The sequence below is a fragment of the Miniopterus natalensis genome, chromosome 11 (assembly GCF_054644295.1).
Source record: "Miniopterus natalensis isolate mMinNat1 chromosome 11, mMinNat1.hap1, whole genome shotgun sequence".
NCBI lineage: Eukaryota > Metazoa > Chordata > Mammalia > Chiroptera > Miniopteridae > Miniopterus > Miniopterus natalensis.
The window spans coordinates 15,078,201-15,090,242 of NC_142091.1; the positions used below are offsets into that span (position 1 = coordinate 15,078,201).

Genomic DNA, 12,042 nt, shown 5'->3' on the forward strand with positions numbered 1-12,042 from the left:
ATTATTTTTGCCTAGTTATACTATCAGTTACCGAGGAAGGTGTGTTAAGATCTCCCACTATGAATGAAAACTTGCCCATTTTCCTCAAAATATATACTTTTTATATATTTTGAGACAATGCTGTTGACTGAATATCAATTTAGTATTGTATTGATTTTCTTGTGAATTGAACCATTTTATTATTACAAAGTGTCTCCCTTTATATCTAGTAATCATTTCTACTTTAAGGTCCAAGATCTCTGACATTAATGTAGCCACATCAACTATTTTTCTCACTATTGTCTGCATGGTACATCTTATTATTTTACTTTCAGCATTCTGTATCTTTGTATTTTAGCTGTGTCTTTTGTAGGCAGGAAATTGTGAGTTAACACTTTTTTCATCTAGTAAGATACTCTTTCTCTTTTCTTGGAGCATTTACTCCATGCACATTCAGTGTAATTACTAATAGTTTACTGTTTACTGTCTGTATGCTCAAATGCTCTATGTTCTTTTTTAAAATCCTTTCTTGACTTCTTTCGGACTGATTATTTTACTGTTGTTACATTTTGCCTTCTCTATTATCATTCTTTTATGCTTATACAAGAGATTGCAACATGCATGTTTGACTTATGAAAATCGACTTCTGAGCCACGCTGGCCAGGTATCCTTCTGCTTACTTTTGTTTTAATTTGTTTTCTTTTCCTGGTTTCTTAAGGTGGAAGCTTAGATTACGGATTTCATTTTTATTGTTTTCTAATATATGCAATCAATGCTACCAGTTGTCCTCTAAGTACTACCTTTTGCTGCATCTCACAAATTTTGATAAGTTGTATTTTCGTTTCATTTTCTAAGTTAAATTTTTTAATTTAAAATCTTGATACTCTTTATTTGACCTATTTGTTATTTAGAAGTGTGTTGTTTAATTTCCAAGTTTGGGAGCTTTCCATCTGTCCTCCTGCTACTGATTTCTTCCATTGTGGCCTGCGAGCACACTTTGTATGATATCTATTCTTTTACATTTATTAAGGTGTTTTATGGGCCAGAAAATATTCTACCTTGGTATATGTCCATGTGAGCTTGAGAAGAATGTATATTCTTCTATTGTTGGGTGAAGTGCTCAATAAATGTAAATTAGATCCAGTTATTGATGGTGCTGTTTGGTTTAATTACGGCCCTACTGATTTTCTGTCTGCTGAATCTGTCGATTACTGATGGAGCGATGTTGAAGTCTCCAACTATAATAGTGATTCCTCTAGTTGTCCTTGCAGTTCTGTCCATTTTTGCCTACATATTTTGATGTTCTGTTGTTAGGCACATATACATTAGGGATTGTTATGCCTTCTTAGAAAATTGACCACTTTATCATCATGTAATGCTCCTTTTTATTTCTGATCATTTTCTTTGCTTTCAATTCAGCTTTGTCTGAAATTAATATAGCTGCTCAGCTTTTAATTGATTAGTGTTAATTAAAGTGCTGTATCTTTCTCCATCCCTTTCCTTTTAACCAGCCTGTCTTTATATTTAAAGTGGGTTTTCGTAGACAACATATAGTAGTTGGTCTTATTTTTATCCACTCTGAGAGTCTCTGTCTTTTAATTGGTATATTTAGACCATTGACATTTAAAGTGATTATTGATATAGTTTGATCTACCATTTTAGTTACCATTTCCTAACAGTATCTCCTAAGGGTATTTTGTGGTCCTTGTTTCCTTTCCCTCCCTCCCTCCCTCCCATCCATCCATCCATCCATCCATCCATCCATCCATCCATCCATCCATCCATCCCTCCATCCCTCTCTCTCCTTTTCTGCCTTCTCTGGTTTTAATTGAGCATTTTATATGATTGTATTTTCTTTCCTTTCTTAGTATATAAATTACACTTCTTTTTAACTCTTTTTTGGTTACCTTAGAGTTTGTAGTGAACTAATTTACAACTCATCTAAGTCCACTTTAAACAACACTGTTGCACTAAATGAAATCTCTCATAAACTTAAGAGACAAAGTCATTCTGGAGAGAAGGGAACTGCCTTAGATACACAGCCAACCCCACCGCTATTTGAGTCTGTGGATGGTAGAAAGATAAAGAATTAAGCTCAGATCTTCCAGAGAGTTTCCCACAGTCTTCCATGGTTGAGGAGCTAGAGACCTGCCATAATCACCCCTGAGAAATTAGAAGTGAGCAAGCTCGATGGGGGTTACTAAAACGCAGTTCCGACTTGAGGTGATCAGCCCCTCATCCTAACTGACTGGAAGAGGAAGGGTAAAAATTAATGGAGCTGTACACTTAAGATTTGCCTACTTTAGTGGGAAAAAAGGTATATATATTCATAATAAAAGTATATATTTTATAAATTTAAAACATCTTTTTTCATATTTGAATTATGACTCTATGTATGTATGTATGTAGGTATAATTTTTACTCAGGATAAAATTATGTAAAGCTAGTGTTGTTTTCTAGGCTTTCTGGACTGAACAATTTAGGATAGCTCCTATTTCCTCATCTAATTTAATATTATTAGGAGACAAGGTGAACTGTCTTCTAATAGAGGACCAAATATTTTTTTCTCCATTTTTCATTTGGTCCAAGGCACTAAAATTTAGAAGACCAATTATATACAATTCTTAAGAAATTTAAACATGGATTTTTAAATTTAATTAAAGCTAGTTAGGAAAGGTGATCTGGTGTTAAACTCAGATTGATCAATCACAATTTTTCTTTGAATTTACCTGTGAAATAATACTTAATATGTAAATTATATATTTGAGGACTTATTTAAAACTTTTTTTGTGAATAACAAATCATTTGACCTTTTTTTCTTTTTGTTCAAAATATTACAGATGTTCCTTTTTCTCCCCATTGACCCATTCCACCCCGCCCCACTCCCCTCCCCAGTCCCTCACCACACCGGTGTCTGTGTCCTTGGATTATACATAGATGCATATAAATTCTATGGTTAATCTCTCCCCCTCTACCCACCTGCCCTCATTTTACTTTTATATTTATATATTAAGTAGAAAGAAAACATAGTCTCATACTATTTTTCCAGTTGTCATGTAAACTGTTTGTTAGATGCCTATAAGAAATTAAATCTTAAAATATTTTCTAATTTAAAAATAATTATTTAAGGTTTAGTCACTTGCCTTATTTCATAAATAAACAATATTCAACAACTATTACAACATGATAGAGTGAGAAGTAATGAATTGGTATATGCAGAATGTTGAAAAGTAATATTTTTTTTATAGGCAGAGCTCCTAGATGCTGCTGCTGGCATTCATGTACGGTTCAGATTAGGTGGTGTAAGTATGAATGAATCCTTACTTGTAGTTTTAAAGCACACTTACATGAAACTGAAGAGATGTAATTTTAAAAATGTAAACCATTTTGTTATTAGATTACAATGTTCCTTTGAACTTTTCCACCTACAGGTTAAATTTCCACCTGACATATACTATAAAATTTTTACTGAGAGACATGTTGAAGATCTGTGTGCTAACAGCCCTAGAGATTACACAAAACTTTCAGCAAAATATGCATCTCCTGTTAAAAGTGACAACCTTCAGGAAGAGGACCGTAGGGGCTGGTATCTCCGTACAGAGAACAATGGCTGGAGGCTCGTTTCTGACAGAGTGAGGAAAAGGAATCAATGATTTTGAATCTTATATATTTATAAACCAGTTTGTCTTTTTTAAAATGAACTACTCTGGAGTTATTAATAATACTTCAAGATATGGGAATAAATATCTTTTTTTCTTACATTTATTTCTACTTTTAGTAATCAGCTTTTTTTTTTTTTTTTTTAATATATCTTTATTGCTTTCAGAGAGAGGAAGGGAGAGAAAGAGAGATAGAAACATCAATGATGAGACAGTCATTGAGCAGCTGCCCCCTGCATGCCCCCAACTGGGGATTGAGCCTGAAACCCAGGCATGTGCCCTGACCAGGAATCGAATCGAGGTCTCCTGGGTCCTAGGTGAATGCTCAACCACTGAGCCATGCCCAGCTGGGCAGTAATTAGCTGTGATTGAAGCCAGCTTTAGGTACTCCCTGGTACTCAACAGTTTACCATCTTGATATCAAAGCAAATTTGAAGATGTCGACTCTATATTAATCTTTGGACTAGAGGTGGGAGTTCTTGAGAACAATATAACATTTTCTCTTATAGAGCTTGGAATAGCAAAGACTGGTGGAAAATCATTTGAATTTTCATGGGAAATTTAACATGCATTCATATTAACTCAACAGAATTATTTTATTTTATTTATTTATTTTAGAAATTTATCTTTACTGTTGAAAGTATTACAGGTATCCCACTTTTTCCCCCCATTGACCTCCTCCACCTCTCTCCCAACCCCTCCCCAGGCCTTCACCCAATTATTGTCTGTGTCAAAGGGTTATGCTTATATGCATATAACTTCTTTAGTTAATCTCTTCCCACCCTCCACCCCCCTTCCCTCTTCCCCCTGAGATACAACTCTCTGTTGCATGCTTCAATGTCTCTAAGTCTATTTTGTTTGTAAGTTTCTTTGATCATTAACTTCTTAAAGAAGACCCTTCAACATTTCCTGTAGTACTGGTCTGCTGGTGATGAAGTCCTTTAGCTTTTTCTTGTCTGGGAAGCTCTTTATCTGACCTTCAATTCTAAATTATAGCTTTGCTGGGTAAAGTAATCTTGGCTGTAGGTTCTTGCTTTTCATCACTTTGAATATTGCTTGCCAATCCCTTCTGGCCTGCAAAGTTTCTGTTAAGAAATCAGTTGACAGTCATATGGGTGCTCCCTTGTAGGTAACTAACTGCTTTTCTCTTGCTGCTTTTAAGATTCTCTCTTTGTCTTTAACCTTTGGCATTTTAATTATGATGTGTCTTGGTGTGGGCCTCTTTGGATTCCTCTTGTTTGGGACTCTCCGTGCTTCTTGGACTTATAAGTCTATTTCTTTCACCAGGTAGAGGAAGTTTTCTGTAATTATTTTTTCAAATAGGTTTTCAATTTCTTGCTCTCTTTCTTCCCCTTCTTGCACCCACCCCAATAATACGAATGTTAGGATGCTTGAAGTTGTCCTAGAGGCTCCTTATACTATCTTTATATTTCTGGATTCTTCTTTCTTTTTGCTCTTCTGGTTGGGTGTTTTTGTTTCCTCATATTCCAAATTGCTGATCTGATTCTCAGCATCCTCTACTCTATTGTTGATTCCCTGTAAACTATTCTTCATTTCAGTTTGTGTAGCCTTCATTTCTGATTGGTACTTTATTATGTCATTGATGATCTCACTAGTTTCCTTAATAATCTTACTAAGGTCCTTGAGCATCCTTATAACCATTATTCTGAACTCTGTATCTAGTATCTTGGTTGGCTCTATTTCATTTAGTTTCTTTTCTGGAGCTTTCTTCTGTTCTTTTATAAATAATCTTTTTTCTTTTTTTTTTAAAATATATCTTCATTAATTTCAGAGAGAGGAAAGGAGAGGAAGAGAGAGAGATAGAAACATCAATGATGAGAGAGTCATTGATTGAGGCCACAACCCGGGCATATGCCCTGACCGGGAATCGAATCCTAATCGCCTGGATCCCAGGTCGACGCTCAACCGCTGAGCCATGCCCAGCCGGGCTCTTCTGTTCTTTATGACATGTTTCTTTGCCTCCACATTATCGCTGCTTCCAGGTGTTTGTTTCTATGTATTAGGTAGAGCTGCTATGTCTCCTGGAATTGGTAGAGTGGCTTTGTGTAGTAGGTGTCCTGTGGGGTCCAGTGGCTCAGCCTCCCCAGTCACCTGAGCTGGGCCTTCTAGATGCTCCCCTGTATGGGCTGTGTGCACTGTCCTGTTGTAGTTGAGCCTTGATTGCTGTTGGCATCATTGGGAGGAACTGACCCCCAGGCCATTTGGCTGTGAGGACCAGCTGCAACTACAGCCAAAGAGCTGATATGCTGGAGACACCCCAGTAGATCAGGATTTACTTCAGTGGAGCTTCGGTGTTCACCAAGTGCACCTCTTGAGTGTGTCACTCATGGAGATGGTAGGGTTGTAATCCAGTGTGGTTGAATCTGACCACCAGGTGCACTGTCTCTGGGGCCTCCCTAGAGGTGCAAAGTCAGCCTCTGCCAGTTCCTTGCCCAGGGCCACCCAGCATGAGGTACACAGCAAACCATAGTTAGCTGCTACTTGTGCTGGGCTTGGAGGTGTCCAGGAAAGGCCCATCTATGAACCAGTACACGCTGCCACTAATGCCAGGCCTGGGACCACTTATCAAGATGTATGGGGCATGCTGAGGCCAGCTGCTGCTGCTTTGTGAGATTTTAGGAAAGTCCCAAGCATGATGCTAAAGAGGCCACTTACATAGAAAAGCCCTTGGAAATGGCTTGGATGAGCTTGCAGGTGGGGAGGGGTGGGAACAAAGGTGTGAGTCAGGTGCTGGCGATTCAAATGTGGCGCCTGCCTGCCTGCTGTGTGGGGGGAGGACTCGCCAAAGGAGCAATGGCCTGTGCCAGTTCCTCTGTCTGGGAGAAAGTTGCCCCTCCACTTCTCACCCCAATTTCAGGCAGGTTAGTTCCTCCCCAAGTGTCCCAGGTTCCTTTCAAGCTGCTGCCCAGTGCTGGGGCTCAGAGGGAGCATGTCTGAGTGAGTCCGTGCGTGAGCCCTTTAAGAGGAGAGCCTGGGGCTCCCGCAGCCTCCACGACCCTCAGCGACAGTCCCCGCTGGTTTTCACAGCCTGAAGTTGTGGGGATTTCTCTTCCCGGCCCTGGAGCCCTGGGCTGGGGTCCTGATGTGGGGCTGGGACCCCTCCCCTCCCTCTTCCGGGAAAGCTCCACTGCCGAGATGTCCCTCCCAGGTTTATACCGTGGCACTGGGTGTGGGCCCAAGACTGCGTCTCCACTCCTCCTACTGGACTCGATGTTTCTGTTCTCTGGTTGTAGGGCTTATGTGCAGCTCAATTTCAGGAGGTCCCGAGTGATGGTTGTTCTGTATTTTAGTTGTAATTTTGATGTCGTTGTGGGAGGCAGCGGGGACCGTAGTTACCTATGCCACCATCTTGTTGTCTAGTTGAACAGAATGATTTTAAATATATATAATGCCCAATGCATATATGTGATTCAGGAACTTTCCTGAACACATCCATGTTTAATCTCCTTTCTGTGGAAATAATTTCTACTTAAGGGTATGTGTAAGCTTACATTTTATATGTTAACATGATCTGGTTCTGTAGTTCTAGATGTCTGTTTATATTACCTCAAGTATCTTCATCAAATCCTCAGTCTCTGATACACAGATATATAGAATGTGGGATGCTAAATATACTAAGTATGAAAAGTGGAAATGGTCAAAGGTATGCATTCATTCATTTAACAAACTTGACTGCATTCCAACTAAGTGTCAGGCATTGTACCAAATGCTAAGGAAACAACAGTAAGTAAGAGTAGTTGTTTTCCCCAAGTAGTTTGCCTTTTAGTTAGGGAGACATTAGTAAACAGGATATTTCCATATAATGGAGTAAATATGTGCTTGAATAGTGGCACATACAGCCTGTTGTCGGGAATAGCAAACTCACTTCCTTGTTACTTAATGTGTGTGTGGTGGGGAAGAAGAATGAATCAGAAGTAGGAAAATAGACAAGCAGTTAGGATAAAGTGTCATACAGGGGAAATCTCAAATTCTCAGGACATAATGGTGAGACTTCTGTGCTCTCGGAGGTGCCTACACTCCCTGAGGATTAGAGTTTTTAAAAGCCACCAGCACTAAGAATAGGTCAGGTCTGTTCTTATGAGAAACTAAAACACTCTTAGAATGTGTCTATTCATTTATTCATTCAACAAATACTTATTAAGTACCTCAGTGCACTAGTACTTTGTCAGTCTCTCTGTGGCGTGTGCCTCCAAAGGCTCCATGTGCTCTTCACCCATCACTTAGAAATACCTTGAAAGGGCTCCTCTATTTCTATCTTGGCATATTCATACTGAGCACACAGAAATTCTTGTCTATAGTCAGATAACCTCACCATTAGTATTTCAACATTTTGTAAATTCATTTTTTATTTCTCAATAGTTTTGGGTGCCTTCTGAAGATATAATTGTGGAAGACAAAAAGAAAAGCAAATTTCATTTCTCTAAACTGAAGAGACGACAAGATATGGCAAAGAAAAGAAAAATTAGAAAAATAGAATGGATGAGGCAAATGTAAGTTAATTAAAGACTTACTAAAGAAGTATATAGCATTTTAAGTTTTAAATTTTTTTCTATTACTACTAAATAACTATGTTATTTATTTTTTTATTTTGCAGTGTGGTAGAAAGCTTTATTTCTGTGAAATTACACCCCTGGTTTCCAAAGTAACATTTCTCTTAGTCCAGTCAGAGGAAGTGTAGCTGGGGTTTCTTTTTATTTTATTTTACTTTTTTAATTGATTTTTTAGAAAGAGGAAGGGAGAGAGAGAGAAAACATCCATCGATAGGCTGTCTCCTACATGACCCCCACCAAGGATCAAGCCTGCAACCCGGGCACATGCCCAGACCGAAAATCAAACTGGTAACCTCTTGGTGCATGGGACGCATGGGACGATGCTCCACCAACTTAGCCACACTGGCCAGGCTGGGGTTTCAATAGTACTATAAGCAAAGCCAGTGTCTAGGCTTTCCTCTCCATGTTGGAACCAGGCCCAATCCAGCATCAGGCTAGCTGCAGTCCATTAGTCCATTGTGTGTGGGGTCATTTTCGAAAGACAATGTAAGGTTACAGTTATATTTTTAAAAATATATAGAAAGCAAACATTTAATAAATGCCTACTATGTGCTTCAGAAAGTAAACAGGAAAAGACATGCTGTCTTGAACCTCAAGGAAATCACATTCTATTGGATATGAAAATAAGCATTGCCCTAGCCGGTTTTGTTCAGCAGTTAGAGCATCAGCCTATGGACTGAAGGGTTCTGGGCTCAATTCCAGCCAAGGGCATATACCTTGGTTGCAGGCTTGATCCACATCAGTGTTTCTCCCTCTCTCTCTCTGTCTCTCTCTCTCTCTGTCTGTCTCTCTCTCTCTCTCTCTTCCACTCTCTCTGAAAAACAATGAAAAAATATCCTTGGATGAGGATTGAAAAATAATAATTATAAGCATTTACTCTTACATATCAGTAACTTTTATTTGCCCGCCCCCCCCCCAGACCCACTCAGCTATTCTTTCTGCCCTAAGAGACTGACTATGTGGATTATACTAAAAGTCACTCTGGACCTATCTAACAAATGTTAAAAGCAGTTGTCAAAGAATCAAATTGTTTCAAAGTTTATTTGCCTGCATAACAGAACAAAGCCCACAAATATTTAAAGGAATACAAAAACCTCTAGTACCTAAAATCATATAAAATTCACAATGACTACCATATAGTAATATTACCAGGCATGCAAAGAGGCAGGCAAATAGATCCTAGGTAAGGAGATAAATTAATCAATAACAGCAGATTGACCAAAATATATTTTAAAAATGAATATAAAAAAAAAACTTTTCAGACAAACAAAAGCTAAATTCTCTCGTCACACAGACCAGCACAAAAAAATGTTAAAGGAAATTCAGGCAGAAGAAAATGATTCTAGGTAGAAATCTGGATCCTTACAAGAATGAAGAATACCAAAAATGGTAGCTATGTAAGTAAATACGAAGCACTTTTCCTCTTACAATTTATATCTTTTTAAAAGGTAATTACTATTAGACTGTACACTTAAAAATAGTTAAGATGATAAACTTTGTTAAATGTCTTTTACCACAAATTTTAAAAAGATAAATAATAAAATTTTTATTGTGAAGAAAATAAGTTAATATTGATATTGCCAATGAAGTTGTATTTAAATTCTTGATTCCACAATTGTACTCCTTTTCTCTTGTATTGAAAATCTTCATTTTGAAAAAATATAATTGCTTATTTTTTCTGACATTACAAGTAAATAGTTACAAAAATAACTATAATATAAACATATGACACAGTTGCTAAATAAAGTTCAAAAATTTTAAAGGTAATTTGCTATTTAAAGCAGAAACAATGGCCCAACTGGCATGGCCCAGAGGTTGAGCATCAACCTATGATCCAAGAGATCACGGTTCAATTCCCAGTGAGGGCACATGCCCAGGTTTCGGGCTTGATCCCCAGTGGGGGGCATGCAGGAGGCTCTCTCCTCATTGATGTTTCTATCTTTCCCTCTCCCTTCCTCTCCCTGAAATCAATAAATATATATTTTTTAAAAAGAAAGAACAGCCCAGAGTAAGTAGAAGAAAGGAAATAATAGAGATCAGAGTGGAAATAAATGACATAAAGACTAAAAAACAATACAAAAGATCAATAAAATCAAGAGCTGTTTCTTTGAAAAGAGAAACAAGATTGATGAACCTTTAGCCAGACTCATCAAGAAAAAAAGAGAGGACCCAAATAAATAAAATCAGAAATAAAAGAGGTGAAGTAACAACTGACCACAGAAATACAAAGGATTGTAAGAAAGTACTATGAATAACTATGTGCCAACAAATTGGACAACCTGGATGAAATGGACAAACTCCTAGAAAAATACAACCTTCCAAAACTCAATCAGGAAGAATCAGGAAACCCGAATAGGCTGATAATAGCAGATGAAATGAAGCAGTAATAAAAAAAAAAAAACCAAACACAAAAAACCAGCAAACAAAAGACCTGGCCCAGAGGGCTTCACACAGGAGTTTCACCAAATATTCAAAGAACTAACACCTATCCTCCTCAAACTATTCCTAAAAATCCAACAGGAAGGAATACTTACAAGCTCTTTTCATGAGGCCAGCATTAGCTTAATTCCAAAACCAGATGAAGACACTACAAAGAAAGAGAATTACAGGCCAATATCCCTAGTGAAAATAGATGCTAAAATCCTCAACAAAATATTAGCAAATTGGATCCAGCAACATATTAAAATGATCATACACTATGACTAAGTGGGATTTATTCCAGGGATGGAAAGTTGGTACAATAGTCACAAGTCAAGAAATGTGATACATCACATAAACAAATTGAAAGACAAAAATCACATGATCATATAAATAGAAAAAGCATTCGATAAAATCCAACACCCATTTTTAATAAAAACTCTTTAACAAAATGGGAATAGAGGAATTATACCTTAACATAATAAAGGCCATACATGACAAATCCACAGCCAACATTATACTCAATGGACAAAAACTGAAATCATTTCCCGTAAGAACAGGAACAAGACAGGGTTGTCCACTTTCACCACTTTTATTCAACATAGTACTGGAAGTCCTAGCCACAGTGACCAGACAAGAAGAAAAAATAAAAGGCACCAAAATTGGAAAGGAGGAAGTAAAATTGTCATTATTCACAGATGACATGATATTGTACATAGAAAACCCTAAAGACCCCACCCAAAACCACTAGATTTAATAAGTGAATTCAGCAATGTAGCAAGATACAAAATTAGGACGCAGAAATCAATGGCATTTTTATACACCAATAATGAGCTCTCGGAAAGAGAAACTAAAAAAAAAACACCATTTATCATTGTAACAAAAAAATCAAGATACTTAGGAATAAACTTAACCAAGGAGGTAAAAGACCGGTACTTGGAAAACTAAAGGATGTTGAAAAAAAAGATAGAAGAAGATATAAACAAGTGGAAGAATATACCATGTTCATGGATTAGTAGAATTAACATCATTAAAATGTCCATACTACCCAAAGCAATCTATAGATTCAATGCAATCTCTATTAAAATACCAACAGCATATTTCACAGATCTAGAACAAACACTCAAAAAATATATATGGAATAAAAAAATACCCTGAATAGCCACAGAAATCTTGAGAAAGAAGAACAAAGTTGGAGGGAGTACAATACTGGATTTCAAGGTATACTACAAAGCCACTGTAATCAAAACAGCCTGGTACTAGCATAAGAACAGGCATATAGATCAATGGAACAAAACAGAGAACCCAGAAATCGACCCAAACCATTATGCTCAATTAATATTTGACAAAGGAGACAAGAGCATACAATGGAATAAAGACAGTCTCTTCAATAAATGGCATTAGGATAATTGGAC

At 37.3% G+C, this 12,042-nt stretch overlaps 1 protein-coding gene across 1 annotated transcript in view; it reads left to right on the forward strand.

The window, feature by feature from the left end:
- C11H11orf65 (chromosome 11 C11orf65 homolog) overlaps positions 1–12,042 on the forward strand; it is a 31,081-nt gene that overhangs the window by 11,603 nt on the left and 7,436 nt on the right. Inside the window, exons 4-6 of the mRNA XM_016218215.2 lie at positions 3,228–3,281; positions 3,411–3,611; positions 8,019–8,149. Coding sequence (XP_016073701.2) covers positions 3,228–3,281; positions 3,411–3,611; positions 8,019–8,149 — 386 coding nt within the window. The remainder of the gene's footprint in view (positions 1–3,227; positions 3,282–3,410; positions 3,612–8,018; positions 8,150–12,042) is intronic.